Below are 19,721 nucleotides of genomic sequence, written 5' to 3' on the forward strand. Positions count from 1 at the left end.
CTGGGGTCTGTTACTGTTAAGGTGCAATCTGTCCTTCTCTGCACATGTTCCTCCTATTCAAGTGGTTTCCCCAGTTCCTGATATACCTAAGTCTCTTCCCACCTACACTGTTGTCTTGTCCTTGGAGGCTTGGGATCTCCTGGAAAACGGAAAGTGTCTTTTTATACTATGGGTACAGAATACAGTGAAAACAAGATGAAGACCAAATATTTTCAGCCTTCAGAGCAACCCATGAATCTCAGTCTCAGTGGACAGAGCAGTGCAGGGGATGGGTGGAACATTGTCCTGCTGTTTCAGGCAGCTAAACATAGATTGTGTCAGTCCTGAGAAACAAGGTGTAAAGATGTTACAGACTCCAGAGCAGGTATCAAATGTATTACAGCCAGACTAATGACTAAGTCCATGATGTGAAAGACATTATGCATTATAGGCAAAGTGGGACCAAGGAACAGCAATTAAAGGTAAAGAGGAATGGGGAAAAGAGGTTTGATTGCTGTGTGGCATAATGAATAGTTAGGTCCACTGATGCGTGACAGAGTAGTTGCAGCTCAGAGTGAGCCCTCAAACTGGAGGGTCCTCTCTACAGACTGCATCAAATGTACAAAAAGCCAATAGAAAATTTGGTTCTCATAGTTGAATACAGCATCAGAGACAGAGAAAGGATTTTCATTCTCTTTGATCATATCTTTACCTGCAGAGCATATTCGTTTTAATGCATGATCATGTTGATGAAATGGACATGAACAAATTCTGCTATTTGTTTTCTTATCTTGAAAAGTTATCTGTACTGCCATATTTCCTCACAATAAAGTGATACTCAAAATCTCCAAATTGATGCAATTTTAAGGAATATAGATGTGGTTTACTGGGCCCTCCATGTATATCCCACAGCATTTCTTGTTTGATTGTGTAAATATCCCATCTAGTTCATAAGTGGCTGCAGTAAGCCTTGTAAGTATTTATTCCTCCCATACTTATAGTTAATGTAGTAATGCCACTCTGTACCAAAAATCAGAAAACTTCCAGGAATTATTTTGCTGTTATTTTAGGCAAAATAAAGTATGTAAGACCAAAAAGGATGCCTCAAGGATAGTTCAAAATTGTTGAAGTCTAAAATGTAGATTACTTCTCAGTAAATTTAATTGTAGTTAATTTTAAATGATTTCTTCTTTTCTTGTCAACAGGAAGATTCGGCCGACTGCGGTGGTGTCTCTGGTCTGAGTCCATCACTGTGGTCTATGGTAGGAATTCAGTTGGTCCTGCTTTGGCTGTTATCTGGCAGCAGACACTGCCAGTTATGACCTTGCTAAACCAAAACCTGCATAAGTTAATCAAGACCCGGCCAAAACGATAGCCTCAGTTTCATTTTAAAAGGGGTCAGCTATTCAGGCAGCAGCAGAACAGCAGTGCTCGTGTCTGCTTATCACTCGTTGTGAGACTCATAAAGGCACCCGCGGTGGCTGCATGTTGGAGTGTCGGATCCTTAAACGTGTGTGAATGCTGCATCGTCTATGCCATCCGAACAGAATTCTGTACGTGCTTCATTGGGGAATCTAAAATCATTATTTTTCTTCATTTGTTTGTTGTTGTAATCTTGATTACTTCATGTAAAAGGGCTCCCCTGACAATAGCTTATGTATATGATTTTCAGTTCTTTTAAGCTTTGGATATCTTGAAGATCTATATTCTTTTACATGAAGAGTTATTTTAACAAAAAAGAAAAAAGAGAAAAATGAAACCGTACTCCCCAATATACATTACTAGCACCATGATTGCTGCTTTGAACATCAGTTTTGTCCAAACTAGTTGAGTAAAATGAAAATATTGACTAGTCTTCATCAGAAGTTCAGCATGATTGAAATGCTTTATGATGAGTGGTTTATTCTTCCATAGTGAATCATGTAGCCAGCTAAGTTTTGGTAGGTTGCTAAATTGTTAGTTGGAAGGAAGGAAGGAAGGAAGGAAGGAAGGAAGGAAGGAAAGAAGGAAGGAAGGAAGCTAACTTCTATTTTTAAAAATATAAAGGTGCTTGAGAGTTTAGCTAAAAAGTCATTCTCATTTTAAACTTGGTGTCATCTTCTGTTAGAAAAACATTAATTTCAATGTAATATTCACCTCCTTTTCACACAATGCGGCTATATATAAAGCTAGTCGAATCCTTCAAAGGCTCAAACAAAAATACTTGTGAATAAAAAATGTCTTTGTGATATTTGAACGCTGATTTCCAAGGGTATTTTGCATGATGATGATGCTATGTTATTGTTTTTCAGTTTGCTTTCTTTGATGGTAGAGTATAGTCCATTGAAAAGGTAACTGAGTGATTCTTTTTTTGTGTGAGAAACTGAACATTGCAATGTGTTGCAATCAAATAATATTAAATTATATTATGAAGCAGAGCTCTGAATATACTGTGCAATGAAAAAGCTGAGAAAATTGGGTAAATTTAGCTATCGTAACAAAAGGGTTGAGTTGGATTTTTTACAGAATAACAATCTCACATGAAAATCTGTGTACAGATATTTTAAGTATATAAAAATCAGATTTAACACATTTATTTTTGGAAGTATTTGTTCTCTACTGTTCATATCAGGTTCCCCCTTTCTTTCCTTCATTTAAAAACACCCATAATATTAAAACTTCTACTGTTGCTATTTATTATAGAAAATAGCATACTTAACAGCAAAATGTCCTGGTTGCTGAGATTAGAAAAAATCTAAACAAACGGGGAGCCTTGAATCTGTATGTATGCACATTGATACTTGATTGTGAATAATAATTTTAGAAGTTGTTTTTATGCAATCTCATTGGTGATACAGATTGGTGCAGTAAATTACAATATTACAGTGTAGCATAGTGTTGATGCAAAATATGATTTGCGCTTTTTTTCTAGTTTTCAGAACTAAACAGTATTGCAAGACAGCTAAACCAATGAATGTGCAACTCTGCTGGTATTGTACAATTCTGCTAACAACTGCAATATGCAAATATTAACATGGCACAATACACTAGCTCTTTAAAAAAATAAGAAAATGCAAAGCATTGGTATGTATATGCTGGCAACTGATTGATATAGTTTTGATCATGCCAGAAGCTTAGAGAAATAATTGGGCATGCATTAATATCCTATGAAAACTGAAGAAGCTACTCAAAGCCATGGCATGGCTTAAAAGATCAGATGTCTACTGTGGTTGTACACATGGCTGGTTCGTTGTATTTCTCATGTACCTTGGCTCCAGCTACATATTTTCTCATGTTTGGGAATATAGTGAGTGAAAAAATAAAACCTGATCTTTTGTTTAATGATCAGATTTAGCTTTTTAAAAAATATCTCTAGTAAAGACATGGGGTTAAAAGTACAATTAATTGTGTTGGATGACTTCAGGTCCTGCTCAGGGAAGGTGAGCTAATTTTGATAATACGGGTGAAGATAATCTTGAAGCTCTTCCTTCCAGTCACATTACTGCACTTCACTTCACCCTATCACTAGTTACCACCTGATAAAAAAATGGTTTGAGTCTTTTTAATGCTGAGACTCCATCCTATATTTTTGCTTAACATGGTCAATTCAAATTTTATGGAACAAGTGTTGTAAGATTAGGGCCATACTTACTAAACCCATAGCTTTTATTCTAAGATTGCTTAAAATACATGTTAGTTTGCATTTTGCTCTTTTAATCTCCTTAAAGTTTATTAGTATATTAAATTCTCTATAGTTTTCACTTAGCTTGCCAAAAGAAACCCTTCATGGAAAAGTTACATTGCTTAACATTTCAGAACAATTTGCTTATGCTGGTAGTCCTTATTCTGAGTTACCTAATAAACATTTGATTAGAGTCTGTAGGCAGAAAGAAAGACAGCACAAAGCCATGCTGCCACAGAAAACAACCATGGCTTTTGCTCGCATCCCACTTGCCTTAGAGTGCTCAAATTCAAAAGGAGGGAGAAGCCCATGCCATGCAGATGCATTGGCCTTCTTGGGTTAGCCAAAGAGGGAAATACTCTTTGTTCGTCTCCTCTGCCGCTCTGTATGACCCAAAGAAATATGTTTCTGTATAAACACTCAGCCTTCCAGCCTTTATACCCGTCTGATAGAAAACTCAAGATCTGGCCCTCCCAGAAGGGCTTAGTACCGTCCCCATAGAATGCAATACTTTACAGAGGAAAAAATGAAATGTTGGCTTCTTTTTGAAGAAACCAATATATATTTTGATTATATACAAGTGATGGTCAAGATTTTTTAAAATGTGCTACCTGGATAGCTGCAAATTACAAAATACAGATAGAAAATGCAGTGTCAACTTTAGCTATCCCAAAATGTGAATACCAGTCTGTTAGAAATAACTTCCATGAATAAATACATATTCTCATACAGAAGAACATCCTTATTCTCACATAATGCATAATAGTCATCTTCTCTTGTCTGTGAGAGAAGAAACTTGATCCTAGGCTTTAAATTGAGACATTTTCAAATTACAATATGTTGTAAAAAGGTGGGGTTTTTTTAAAGCCAGATAAAACGCTGTTTTGATATTTGCTCAAATCCTTTAAATAGTACTAAGGGAACTGTTGGGACTGTTTCAGTTTACACAGAAGTCATGCAGCCTGTCGTATGTCCAACAAATAACCACCATTAAAGTTGTTACAGCATGTTACTGTGCAAAACATGATCTGAGGACTTAACATGAAAGGTTTCTTTCTAGTTTTTCATTTAAACAACCAGCATTACTGCCAAAACAGACCGTGGTCCATATTTGTAACAAGTTTTTAACATAACATAACAGGTTTGATTGACAAGATTTTTAGGTCCTGTACCTTTAAGACTTTAGTATGATCTTTTTCATGTTTCTAATGCTTGAGGCTTTACTGCTTAACTTGACGAAAAACCAGTGTCGCTGCCATTTGTAAGTTTTCCTATAATATTCCTTTTACTAACTTAAAAACTGGCCTTACTGGGTTCAAATAGGCAGTATCCCTTTTAAGTGACCTTTGCAACCCAAGTGTTACTTGCTGTGGTTGAGAGTTTTTCGGTGTCACTGAAGAGACATTAAGACGTTTTGTTCCCATTAACACTTAAGCTCAGAAAACGTGCTTAGTATGTCTTAATTTCAAAACACCACCTCAGTCCCACTGGTCCTAAAAATTCAGATACCAGCACGCTGGTTATTAAGAAGTATATTAATGCCTACAAGGCACTGCAATGCACTCGGGTGTTTTTGGAATGACAAGTGAAGGTGAAATCTTAATAACTCCTTCCTTAGGATAAATTTTACCCTAGCTTCATCAGACATCCAAGCCTTTAACAAAGGCCAGATTTGTTGGGTTTTGTTTTCATACCACAATGTTAATATTGTTAATACTCATTGTACACTACTGTAAAAAGATTAAAACAAAGTGTCTGAAAACAATTCAAGAGTTTTGAAAAGTTAGCCTCACCCTCTTCCCAGCTACTTGCGTCTGTCCTGTTTATGGTTTAAAAGAAAAACATCATCTTGAAGAAATAATTTCACTGAGGCTAAAGGGATACTGTCTTGTTCAGATGCCATGAAATTGCGATTGTGATCTGACAAAGCTGTCTTCTCTTCTTGTGTTGTACGGAATGTCTGGATCATGCTTTCTGGGATATTTTTATTGAAATGCTCAGTGTGCGTTTCTGCAAAAAAAGGCTTGTTTGCTCTTACAAGGCAAGCAGGTCTTTCTCCCTTTTCTTGTGTTCTCTTGACACTTTTGTGGAACTTGAGAAGCCTGGAAAAATAATTTTTTGTAAAAATTTGTACAATAATGTTATAAAAAGTTTATAATCCTAGAACTGTTGTGTTAATTCTTGTGCAAAAACAGTATATTCAGAATAAAAGTTTATCATTTAAAATCAACAACTACTTTGATTGTTCATTTTGTATAATAAAAACATGTAAATAAGGGACTACATATTTTGCTATATAATACTTCTGAGTTTGCTATATAACTGCACCCAAGTGTCTGAAAGAGAGAGATTTTTCCAGTGTGGAGACAGTGACTTAACACACTTCTTACTGGGGTTCAAAGGAGGATGTGCAGCAGATCCTCATTTCTCCTTCATTTGTGGCTGTGAAAATTTCAAAAAAGTGAAAAAATAAATGAAACCAATAAAAACTGAGTCTGTAAGGCACTCAGTGAAATAATAGTCTGCAAAGCATCTGAAGTAGCCCTGTTGTTCTGAAACAATTGTTTTTGGAAGGATTATAATTTACTAACTTGTAAACATTGATGAAGTCCAAGGGTTCATTCCCACGGAGAAGCAAAATAAAATCAGATGGCTCGGATGGGTGCTGCCCAAGTTGTTGCCCGACCTCTGACAAAGATTGCTGCGTGATTTATGAATCAGCTTCTGTACTGCTGCCGTTCTCAGCTAAGCATTAAATTCAAAGTGGATCTGTGTACCTAAACAGGCTTGAGACGTTCAGGAGCTGCTTCACTGTATTTTCAGACTTACTGTGGTGGCACTGGCAATCTCTGTCAGAAGGGCAGGGCAGACGGCTGCAAGTGGTAACTGATTTAGAAGCCTTATTTTAATCCTTGGCTGCATTCGTGTCAAAACCCAAAGAGAATGGCAGTTGTAAACTACTGCAGGGTGTACTGAATCCCCAAGGAGTCAGATAAGAGAGTAAGAAATCTAACGCAGATTCTAATGCTGCAAAGTAACTGATCGCCCATGTGGAAATGCTAAAAGGCAGCACATGACATTGCACATCAACATCCAGAGATTACTGGCCTCAACTAGATTACACATTGCCGCCTAACTACATGATTACCCCACAGGCTGAACTCATTGTATCATGTTTTCTGTATGCTGACTGCCATTGAGTTGTAGAAATAAATAAAACCCAAAAATCCCTTCCTGGTACACATTTAATTTAAATTCTGTGTTACAATACACTATTCATTAAGTACCAGGAGCCGACACTCTTGGAAGACACAGGGTTTCTTCCCCCACTTCTGGAACTTACAAACATCTTTGGCTCCACCAGTTCGATTTGGGAATCGCTGCACTGCAGATAGATATTCTATACTAGACCCTGGTGCAAATCAAGCCAGAATACACCTGGCCTGTCATATCATATTATTTTGAGAGATGACCCCACATTGTCCATCTACAAAAATCAAGAAGTGATAAAATGCTGGTGTTATAAAAGCCCTTCACTGTCACATCTATTAGCCCAGGGCTCCTTGTAACGCTCGACTGAACAAAATGCACACCCTAAATAGTACAACATTTTTCTGCCTGTTGCAAGACATTGAAACTAATGTTTCCCTTTCCCAGGGGCTATTAGGAGCTTTTGTTCCCAAAGTGTGTATGGGGGAGGAGGGAAGGAAAATTAGACTTCTCCAGGAGAATTACTTTATCTCAATTCTAACTGTATTTCTTCTAAATGTTTTCTATATATATTTCTCAATTTTCCTGATTGAGAATATCACATTCCCAGAAGCTGACTGTTCCTTTTGAAACCTTGTTCAGGAACCCAGAAGCCTTTTAGTAAAGGCTCCCCTTTTAATAGAACACCCGCACCTCTGTTTCTCTTGGGGTTTGAATCTCTTTTATTTTGGATCTCACAAGCATTTGCTTGACTAGATCTCCAGTGTACATCCCATGTTTTGTAGAATAGATATTTGAACTTGGTAGTAAGTGTTTCCCTTGGGGAAGTAGTAAACATGTTTGTGATTTGTCTCACCTGACTGTAGTTGTCTGCAATTAGTCATGAAGTCACTCTGCAGCAAAAAGGGATTAGGAGCTTGCTGTGCAAGCCGCAGGTCCTGCCCAGGCTTTGACCACCTGCCTTAATGATCAGAAATTGGATTCCTAAAAAAGATTTTTCTGCTACTGTTTTAGTGGTATGCCTTTCAAAGAGAGGAATTATCACATTAAGTGAAATCTGCATCTGTTATTTTATCCATTACTTTCATGTTTGTTTTTTCATGGGCTTTTAGTGCTGCTGGTTTCTGACAGCTGTTTTGAGAAAGGAAATATAAAATATAGGACTTCAGTAGTATTCACTCTTCCTTTTCAAGAAAATCTTTCAATTATTTTTTTCAGTCACTGAATTAGTTATTTCATAAACAAAATAAAACGTGTGGAATTGGGAATGGAAGCTTTTTCAGAATTTCCATTTTAACTTTTGTTGCTTTAACCCAGACCCTTCTTGTAACCCAGACTCTTGTGATCTCAGCCTCCATTCTGCGGTTTGATTATTTAAAAATAAATTTTTGGAGCGTTGTAATACACACACACTATGGAAAGGGTAATTAACATGCTTGGAATGCTGACTAATAGTACTATGTTTTGGCATGTGTGGTTAGCATGTATTATTCTTGTAAGCTATTTTGAGAGTCCAAGCAATTAGTACTCACTATGGTAAGGGTTAGTCAGTTTGCCATGTAAGCTCTTGCATCTTCAGGAATCAATTAGCTCTAAGAGGAAATTGCAGGCAACTGAGGTTCAGCTCTGCCTGGAAAGAATACTGTAACACCTAATTTCACATGGCCTGGAAATTAGCATCATTCTCCTGTCCTGTTTACATGTAGTCTGCACAAAGGATAAAAGACTCCAGATAATGGCAGGATTTGCTTTTGACATCTTTTGGGAGTTCCAGTATGGGAAATAAAATGCATGAAAACTTTGAGAACGTGGGGTTAAATCATATGCAGTGGGATTCACTTGATGAGCACTAGGTGATTCACTGGGTGTCTGTGTCCCTACACTGATCAGTGGAGAGCCACACAATGTACTCAGTGGAGGAGGGAGAACTATTCAGATCACCAGCTGCTGGGGGTTTGATTGCAGTTGCAGTTTCACACACAACATTTCTATGGAAATTGAGGCATGAGGATGCTAGATCCAGAGAAAGACAGACCAAGCAGTGAAGATATATTAATTCAAAACTTGATTCTTCTCTTTTGCTGGATCAAGCTAGTTCCTAGGATCAAGGTCTGGGCTCAGTAAATTCCACCTAAGGGAAGACAGATGTGGAATTTAGGCTCTTAGCTACCAGGGAATGATACAGACTTAAGTCTGCTTTAACAGCCATTGCTATGCAGACAGAGGGGAAGAGATGCCAAACTCCAGGTCCTGGGAGAAGCTTGTTTTGGTGGCTGTGGTTGGAGCACAGTCTGGGCCAACACTGAATTCCTTCCAAAGCAGAGGGGAGGTAGTCGTGATGGTGAAGGGAATGTTACTCATCTTTTGCATTGTGTGCTTCCACTTAAAGTGCTTGTCTCAAAAGTGTAAGATCTGTTTCCAATCTGTCTTTAGTCTGAGAATATCTATGGGAGAGGGAATCTGAGCACTTACAAAGAGAGGCAGCAATGAAATCTGGCCTATAAGCTAGATGGCCACCTTGAATGCTCTTGCCATCAGACTGTTGAAGAAGGGTCTACACTAAGCAAGCACCTTTAAATTTTTATTTTACTTTTTTTTTAAGAAATTATTATTGCTTCATTATGGCATGAGAAGAAATGGAGAGGCAGGTAGAACTTGATCATCTAGAGAATTCTGGAAAAGTTAGGTATTTCTACCTATGTAGATGGCAGTGGTGAGCAGGATATTCAGCATCACAGCTTTGTGTGTTCGGGGTCCCAAATTTTGACTAAGTCAGATTTTAGTTCTTAGGTGTTATGATTTGGGATTCTGAAGTTAGACAATGTTTCTGGGACATTTCTGAGTATGGTATTTATGCCATTAATAACTTTTTTTCTTTGGCTGATTTTTTATATTTATGTCTAATTCCAATCTAGCAAGTCACACAGTGTCAAGCTTTAAAACACATCCTTAATTTTCAGTGAATGAAAAGTCTCCTCATCCACAAGAAAAGCAGTTGTGCTTGAACTTCAGCACTTAGTACTAGGAAGTAGGATTGAGCACCAGCTTTGGTTTTAGTAGAATATTTTATTGCTTGGAAAAATGTGTTGCTCATAGATTCAACCAAAAATTCCATATCCGCTTGTGATTATACCCAACTTTGCACAACCCTGTAGCTGAGGCAGTAGCATGGAAGAACAGTGGTGACAGATTGCTTATTTTGAGGATCAGCTGGACACTTCTTTAACTGTCAGCTCATGGTACAGATAAGAAAGTTTTCTTTTTTTGAACCTGACTTGCTGTGCAACCAGAAATATGACAGTAACACGGCCAACAGGAAAGCAGATAGGAAAATAATTTGTAGTTACAACAGCCTTCAGAGAGGGCACCTCTGGCCCCACAGCAGTGGCTGCTGCTCTCCCTGGGGTGTATCGGCCAGGCTAAGGCGATTGCGGGCAATGGCAGCACTGCCTGGTGATTCTCTGGGAGTGAGGGGAAGAGCTGTACACCTAAATGAAGCAAACTGGTGTATCTGTCTCTCTGTGTCCCTCTATTAACAGCAGGGAATTCAATGAGCTACGTCATATCTGAGTTTTCAGATGCCTAAAATTTCATCGAGAAAAATTGCAAGTCAGAGAGAATAGCTTTCAATTGCTTCCACACCCTTTGGGGAATGTAGGTGTTAAACTAAGGTTTTGAGGTATTAAGATTTTTTGGGGAAGTATGCCTGTGGACGTAAATATTTTTATGCCTTTTAGATACTACCCATGAGCTTCTAACAACGTGCTGGTATGCTTTGCTTTCACAAGGTCAAACAGCCCTGCTGTGCTTTTCTGTGGCACATGACACGAGTAAAACTGTGCTTTAAAGCAGCCTGTATGTAAGACTGCCTTTGCAGAGCGTGAAGGAGAACCTACAGTGTGATAATTGATTTTTTAGAATCTGTAGTTGAGTGAAATGTCTTAAATAGAAACTGGCCTTGTTCTGAATGAAAACTGATACTGGGCACTGCACAGATAGGCACCTTTATTGTTTCCATAAATGGTTGTCTCATGTAAATAGATATTCTGTTACTAGAGGTTTGGGTTTTTTTTTTTAATAGCTTAAATAGCCATTTAAAAATTACAGAATAGTGTGGATTGTATATTTTATAGCTCAACTGTATTCACCTTGCTGTAACTAAGACCCTGAACTGCCTTCACCGTAGCTGAGGCTTTTGCCTGCAATTTATAATTCAGCTGGCTTACACAGCCCTGTGGATCCCAGAATCAAGTTCCGTAACAGTGCAGATGATGATGACGATGGTAACAGTAGAATAGTTTTGGTGGGGTTTTTTCCCACTAAACCCAACCAACCAACCAAAACACCCAGATTATAAATCCTTTAAAAAAAAAAAACAAAAAATGCGTGATTGAATTGATTGCCATTAGGAAACAATATTTTTCCTTGCTTCATGTTAGTATCTTTCTGCACTGTGGGTTTTTTTTTTTCAAAGTTTATAACATGTGTGTAATGAACCTGTATAGAAAATAAAGCCAAGCTAGTTCATTTTTAAGTGCAGCATGGAATGAGTGCTATACTGGACATAACCTTTCTCCAATAGATACAGAATCTCTTATTAAAATGATAGGGAATTTAATAGCTATACTTTTATAGGTTATCAGACATACTTAGCTTTAATTCTTAGTAAAATTAAATTCACATTTGCTGAACCAAATAGCTAATTTCAATTCTGAGCAAATTGAAAATGCAAAGTGGTTCGATCAGTAGTGTATCAGTGAGGTTGTATTTAAATTGTAGGCAGATACTCGGTTTCTTACTACAATGTTGCTCATGACAGATGAACTCTCCACTTAAAACTTAAAGATCTGTTTGTCTAAAGTTAAGAACTTAAAATTGTCCTGTACTGTTTTTTTTTCTGACACTGTTATGCATCGTAATGTACTTAAGGAAGAGTCTGGATTTTCAAGACTTGCAAACATTTGCCTCTCAGAGCAGAAACTGGAAGAGGAGATTGAAAGATTAGCCACTTCTGAAAAGCAGACATATTTTATTAAGGAAAGTATGCTCTTTGGGGGAATCTTAACCAGCCTAGAAAAGATAGTTGCTCTTTCTCTAGGCTAATGGCAACAAGAAGCTTGAAACCAGTGAGCCATATAAGAATGGAAAGCTGTGAGATGCCAGACTCCGTATGGATGATGCGTAGAGTGCAGTGCACAAGCTGAGACTCTTTGAAGTCCATGCTGCTATCCAGTGAGGTTGGTATCCACACTGTTCCCATCTCATCATTTAGGACAGTGATGATTGTTCTTTGCTATCCGCATATCTGACTCATTTCTCCTCCCTCCTAGCCCATGCAGGCTGCTAGCAGTCTTCGACCCCTGTCCTCAGCAGTGCAACTACGGTGGTGCTGCTTGCAGTGACTGCAGGCATCTTTCAAACATTTCTACACACGAGCACACAGCAGAACTAGCCTCAGTCTCTGTGTTTGATCGCATTACTCACCATTGGTCAGAGGGAAACCTGACAGATGAAATTCATAATTAAAGCCACAGAAAATAAAATAAAATTTGAAAAGTATGTCTAGAGTGTCTGGATGTAGTTTTGCGTGGAGTAATATAATCTTTGGCAGTGCCAGGCAATTGCCTTTTGGAAACATTGGGTGGCCTGAAATTAATTTATTTAGCTTTTGCTTATGTAAAAATGCTCAACTTCATGACAACATCTGTTAAGAACCCAGAGGTTATAGATGTCCAACTTGCATTTATATGAAATAGAACCAGATGCAGCTGTTGGGAAACAGACTATAAAATCATGTGAATATTTTTTAAGTGACTTCACTGATATTTTGTCTCATGTTTTCTTACGATTCATGATTAATATTTTCAAAGGTGATTTATCTTTCATCTTGGGTTCCACTATTGTTGACCTAACCTTAAAAGATGATAGAGCTTGAGAAGAAAAAAATGTTTGCTGAATGTAATATTTTTTATATATTTCAATTACTAAAACATGAATTAAAGTCTGTACAGCTATAAATTATGGATATTAGAATAAAATTATGTGTTCTTTATTTTTTTCTTTTTTCTCCCAAGCAGAACAAAGCTGAATAATTCTTGTCTTTTTATTATACTGCTGTGGATGATAGCACTATGCCGAGTGGATTAACAACACATTGTCCTTTTGACTCGGCAACTGTGATTGACAGAGGTAGAATATATGCAGCGAGATCTCTCTCTACCTCTTTTGTATTACCAATAGTAGGTTATAACAAATAAAGGACAGAAGCCTTATCTTCATTTCTGGTTGTGGAAATTCAAGAAACATTTGTTCTGAAAATAGAAATGGTATTTATGGAAAAGCTTTCTGAGGTTTCTAGTAGTACCATCTGGTTGCTCCACCAAACAATTGTTGCAGTCAATTGTCTGAAAACCATAGAACTGAAGCACTTGCTTTAAATTTAGCACTTGTTTCACCGTATTTCTGGGGGGAACATTGCACATTCATAAAGCCAAGTATATGTTTAAATACTCTCACAGAATAAAAGTATTTCTGTTATACTCCTGTTCAAAGATACTTTATGCTTGAGCTATCACTGCTAATTTTGTCTTTTACTATTTTGGTGTTGCATATATTCATGCTTTTTAAAAAAAAAAGATTAAAAATGCCATTTTCGAGAGTGATACCTTAAAATCTCAACATGAGCTATTGCAATTTTTCTCATGCCAAAAAAGGAAAAAAAAAGAGGAAAAAAGTGTTCTGTCTATGAGAATTTTTGAAGTTATTTCAACAAATGGCAAAATTATCAGTAAACTCCTGTTTGAACCACTATGACATCTCAGGACTTTTGTGACACTTAGTGACACATCAAGCCTTCACAGGGAAATGAAATAACTACCAAAAAGTGTCATGAAACATTGTGAGCTTTGTTCTTTGTAAGAATTCCATATCCCTTTTAAAAAGATTGTAAAGAAAATATTCCAGCCATATTCCTGCCTCTTTGCAAAGCAAATCTTTTGTCTCTAATATGTCTGAGGAAATAAATGTATTTCAGTTTGCATGAAGCACGGAGGTGTGATGTAATCCACAAATGAAGGCTGATAAATAATTTGTGAAATTGGAATGCAGCATAAGGAAAGCTGATGATGTATCTAACAACTCCACTGTGAAGCCAGGCTCTTTCCGAACAGCTCAGTCAAGTTTGTGAATTGCTAGGTAAAGGCTATGAAATAACTCTTCCAGTTTGTTTTTAGAAAAGGGTCTGTCATACACCTGCACTTCTTAACATTTCAGATATAATAAAGCCTGTGAAGCTAAGCCACAGGTGAAGGTCTGTTCCACTCTGCATGAGCCCATTGATGGCTTCTGGGTGTGCACTCTTGGAGCCTGCTCACCCAACGCATTGCACTGCTGAGAGGGGCCTTGGGTGAGCAGAGCTGCTGGTCCCACTCCTCGGCCTTCGCACCTCAGCCATAGCCATGGGCGTTCAATGAGCAGCGTAAGGGACACCTGGGCTTTATGGCATATTGCATCCACACTGACAACTCATAATTGTTTTCCAGTTCTACAAAAGCGGTTGAAGTCTTTTCTTAAGAGTATTTCTCTGTTGCATCAACTAGATCAAAACTAGATATAAATAGAGTTGATCTCTAGTTTATTTATATTTTGGGGGAGGGGAAAGAAGTCAGTATTTCCATTAGATAACGTCATGTTCAGTGTTGAGTTCACTTCCTCAAAAAAAGAGTAAGCAGTTCTCATGGGGAAAAGGAAAAATTTGATTTCTCAGATCCTCCAGGTTTTTATCGAATTATCAAAAACCCCAAAGTAAAGGCTTATGTTTTATTTTCATACATATGCAAAGAAGGTAAATACCCCAGAAATCTAATAGTCTGTAAAGCTTAGGACACATTCAGATGGTGTGAAAGAATAACTGGAATGACCTCTAGTCCCTCAGCTCTCGGGAGCTGCGGGAGAAGCTTGAAAGGATAGATGTGGAGTCTGTTGTTTAAGAGCACCAGCAGATCTTCTTGGAGTTATCAACAGATCATGGTATCAAAGTTATTCCATGTCATGCCCTAAAATGTGGGTCTGACCCCCACCTCCATACCAGCGAAGACAATTCTGCTTCTGAAATGTAAACTATCACATTCATAAATAAGCAATTTATGGTGTTAAACTGCTGTTGGAAAGACTCACTGCAGGCTAATACCAGGCATAATTGTTTTAATGACAGTTAATCAGCTGAAAAAAAATTGATTAAACTTGAAAACCTGTTTGGACCTTTCTTTTCTATTGTCTACGCAAATTGGTAGGTCCAGTTATCTAGGCTAAATTCATTCTTATACTGAGTCGTGCAGTACTTTAATCCAATAATAGCAAAATGGTTTTTATAAAAAATTTATCAGGTAGGTTTGAGATTCTCTTTTGTTCAGTAACTTTGTTTCTTTGCTTTTAAAGTCCAATTTCTTCCTATTTTTAAATGAAGAAAAGTTTATTAAAAAAAGAAAGCTGAGCTTCTCACACCCCAGGTGCAGGTTTTTAAACTGAGGAATATTGAGAGACTCCTGGTAGAAAAAGACAAAAATTGGCAAAGTTGTTTCAAGGAGGAGGGGTTTCTTTTCTTTTTTTTTCTTTTTTGTCTTTCATGCACCTGCACATTTTACAGTTTTTTAAACAGCTGTGTTTGGTAGTGTAAGTGTTGCCTGTCACAAAAACATATGCCCCGGCAATCACAAGAAACTGTAAGCTGTTCGGTGACTCATGAAGTTTCTCAGAACACTTTTCAGGCAAATAAATTAGTATATTTCATAACCACAGAGCAGCATTTACAATCAGTGCTAGAAAGATGAATGTGGGGTAATGCAAGACATATGTGACTTTCTATTGGAGGCTTTTTTTTTTTTCTGTGAGACCTATGAAAATGGATTAATGATAGAATTTTCTTACTCTAGTCCATGTTGAAACTCAATATCTGCCTTGCCCTCTATTCAAAATCATAGGCGTAAAGTGTACAGAGGCTTTGCTTAAAGTGCAAGGAAGATACAAATATGAGACGGAAACAAATATTTCATAACAATATGTAAATAAATAATGAATCTATGAGATCAGTATCTTGCAAACTTAGGGCACATGAGCATCTCGTGTGAGCAGTACTGCTGACTTCGGTGGAAAGCTCGTGTGACTTGTTGAATTATCTAAACAAGAATTCTTGCATTAGACACAGGAATAGCTTTAAAGTATATAATTTGCTTCTTCCTCTTTGAGGAATGCATGCTCTTGCATAAGAGAAATTGAGACTGGATTTAAGGTCAGGGCATTCCCCCTTCTTAAAAGTTCATGCACTGAAATATTATTATTAGTAATAATAATAATAATAGAAAATCTTATTTGTTTTACAAACTTCCAAGATCACTGCTCCAAGTTCAGATACCTGCATTTCATCATTCCTTTGGTAGTTATTCCTTTGCATTTCCTTGTAAATGCCAGAGCTATGTAAAATGTGTCATCAAGTATCTCATCAGTTTGGAGATGCAGTGTTTTAAACATGTTTGCTGATGTTTCTGCTTATGGTGAAATAGCAGAGTAAAAGTGTTCATACTCAACGTGGGAGCTTCATTGTGTCTTCTCTCTTCTTGCAGAAGTCACCAAAGATCAGGATGAGCTTTGCTTCTCACTGTTTCCACCACACACTAGAGCAGAAGGGCCATTCTCTGTTAAAAATAAAAACTAAAAGAAAACTCAAGTGCCCAAAAAACAAACCAAAAAACCCAACATGCTATTATGTTATTTAAGCCAGAAAGGACTGTGGCAACAGAGTTATGAGTCTATAATAACTTGCCTGAGCATCTTTTGAGGACAGTTACTGCCAATCTGTTAGATGATGGTCCTGATAGAAGCAACCTACCTCTTGTGGTATTTGTTGATACCTTTACCTCCCTTGTACCCTTCCTAGGCCAGGGTGTAACTTCTGCCTTTCTTGGTTAAGACCTTATTCCTGTTAGACTACTTAGAGAAGTGTTATGTAGATGGACCTTCACTTTCCCTTCCAGTCCTGTCCTGAGAATTTCTCCTGTTAACAGGGGAAAAAAGCACACATATGTATGTGGCAAAAAGTGTTTATTATCCTTGCACTAATTTAGTGCATTTGAATGCTTTTTCAGTATAATACAAATTGTTTAATCCAACTTGTACAAAATCAAAATGTTATTTTTTCTCTTCAGTTTTGGATGAGGTCTTTATCTCCTTTCTGGTTTGTATCTATGCTGACAGGTTTATGACACCGCTACTATGTTTTCCCGACTATAACAGCACAGCCAACTGCTCCTAGCAGTGGAAAACTACTGGACTTAGAAATGACAGGTGTGAGATTTGTGAATAGCTGAGCTCTCATGAGCCATTACCAATAACAACAAGTCGGTGTTTGTTAGATGCTGCTCATGTCCATAACATCAATAACTTCTGCAGTCTCATAAAACCAGCCTTTGTAATTACAGTTTTGACTGGAGTGGTTGCTGTAGTGTGTATCAGAGGACTGCTTTATGCAGATTAGAAGGGGGGGAAATTCTCCTACCTGAGGGTCACATCCCATCTGTAATCAAAATGCCACCTGTGTAGCGCAGCAGAAGAGGTCTCAGTCACTTCAGCATTCTCTTAATATAACCCAAATCACCGCAGGGCTGCAGTAGGTCAGAAGCAGTTAGTTTGGGGCTCACAACCACAAAAATTTTTCTCTTTTAATTGTGGTTAATGGGAAGTAGGAATTCAATGGTGAGACTAGTTCAGGCAAAAAAAATCACACAGTAAAATAAATAATAAAAAAAAATCGTTGTCCTAGATTAGAGGCAGATTTCCCCAAGCCATTAGCTGTGGCTCACCACAGGCTATGGCCTTGGCTAAAGATACACCTCCAGAGTGGGACTGCATGGATAAAGCTGTTTCACCAGGCATGTAGCATCAGACAAAATCCTAATGTGGGACAATTCTGTAGTTACTTTGTGAAGTTAGAATCAAATTAAAAAATGAGGCTGGTGGATGGATCCAGCTGCGAAGGCTAAATGCAAAGCCCCTTGGATGTGGGGTACATTAGATGTAACTCTCTGCTTCACAGCCTTGATCTCATCTCTAATTACAATCAGCCTAAGGGAAGAAAACAGAGAAACCTTGTCAAAAATGGGCCAAAACACAGCCTGTGAATATACATGACCATGTTGGATAAGTGAACCTATGTAATGCAGGCGACTGGCCCAAAAGATTATAATACACTCTCTGGCTTTAAAATGTGCAGGTCACACTCTTAGTTCATATTCACAACTCATCTGGGATAAAATACATCTCTCAGAATTTGTTGGCATTTCCACATGGCTAATTATTCCTTTTTTATTTTCTCACATTTTGCATGGAAGTGTAGCTTCTCTCCAGTTTCGCATTCAGTGCTGAGACAATGAACTCCCTGCCCACAGGTCTTGCCTACTTCCATCTAACTGACGGGAGGCACGGTGCCTCCTATGTTATCTTTGTGCTGACAATATGTACAGCAATTGTAAACTACACTCAAGAAATCTTCCTAACAGCATTGTTTGGGCCTGAGGCTGAACTTAGAGTCTGCCTAAAAGATTTAAGAAGAAGAGCTGGGAGATGATATTAAAACGTTGTGGCACGGACTAAGTCCATTCACCTCTCTCAGGTATTATGAACGGAAAAGGTTAAGCAGGCAGCTCAGCTGAGTCACTTCAGATGTGTGTGGTAGGAATAAATACTTGTGGTGTGACATCCTAGTGTGAAGCTAACTTCAAGCAAACTGTAGTGTGAGTTTATGAGACCTGTGTATGTAGGACTATATTAAATATGGTCTTTAATATAAATGGACAAGGCCATACATCTGACCTACAAATTGGTACATTTATTAAAAGTCTGGGGCCGTGAGAGTTATTTTCATCTGCTGAGAATCCTGATTAGAAGCTATTCAGCCTCCACACCTTCAGCCAAAACAGTTTGCCCTGGGAAGTACAGGAGAAGAAAAAATAGATGAGGAGCGTTCACACTCTTTCTGCAATTCAGAGATGGGACAGCTATCCTGCTTGCAGGCAGGAGCTGTACAAACGTGGCTTCTCCTGCCCACAGGAGCTTGGTCAGGTAGAGAGGTCCAGGAAACCCTTTCATGTTTGTGCACGCAGTGAAAGCAGGAGCACTCTGAGAGCAAGGCTGCTGTGAGCCTGCTTCAGGCTGGGACACCACATGAGCAGACCAGCCACATCCCAGAGAGGCAGTGGGTGCAGCCTCACAAGCAGGTTTGTGTTGTTGCAAATCACCGATGTGGGCTGCTGCAAGGCAGGATTTGGAAACCAGCATCTTGGCAACTTAGCTGCTGAAGGCAGCACTCCTGGAAGTGAAAGCAAGTCACAAAATTGTGAGTGGCACCTCATTTACTCTAAGTACTTTGCTGTTGAAGTGAAAGCAAAAGAGCTGTTAATAAGGTAAATCCACCCTAACAGTTTCTGCTTTAATCCTCCAGCAGTGTCGCATGGTACCTGTATCGAGAGAGGCAGAGTCAGTCATTAAAAGTGGAAACCATCTCTCATAGGAAAACAGTGCCCATGACTCTGAGGACTGAGAGTTTATGCCAGATAGTAGAAAAGGAAAGAATTGTGAATGGGTAGGGAAAGAAAAAAAGGGTCTGACAGCTTCTCTGACAATGATCCAGGAAGAAAGAACCTCTTGGTAAAAATCTTTGTAGCCTTGTTGAAGTCCATGGTTAGCTGAGTCAGGACTTATGACTCTTATTCATCAATTTCATTTTCGAGTAACAACTCATCACTCTTTTGGTTTCTCATTTCAGATAACCAGGCTGTAAAGCCATTGAAACTTCCTATAAGCTCTAGGGGGAAAAAAAACC

At 38.2% G+C, this 19,721-nt stretch overlaps 1 protein-coding gene across 3 annotated transcripts in view; it reads left to right on the forward strand.

The window, feature by feature from the left end:
- CACNA2D1 (calcium voltage-gated channel auxiliary subunit alpha2delta 1) overlaps positions 1-5,873 on the forward strand; it is a 453,094-nt gene extending 447,221 nt beyond the window's left edge. For all 3 annotated transcript variants that reach the window (XM_068400329.1, XM_068400331.1, XM_068400330.1), the window contains one exon: positions 1,185-5,873. In XM_068400329.1, the coding sequence (XP_068256430.1) occupies positions 1,185-1,301 (117 nt within the window). In that variant the 3' untranslated portion in view covers positions 1,302-5,873. The remainder of the gene's footprint in view (positions 1-1,184) is intronic.
- Positions 5,874-19,721: the final 13,848 nt, after the last annotated feature.

The sequence above is a fragment of the Nyctibius grandis genome, chromosome 5, assembly GCF_013368605.1.
Source record: "Nyctibius grandis isolate bNycGra1 chromosome 5, bNycGra1.pri, whole genome shotgun sequence".
NCBI classification, from domain to species: Eukaryota; Metazoa; Chordata; class Aves; order Nyctibiiformes; family Nyctibiidae; genus Nyctibius; species Nyctibius grandis.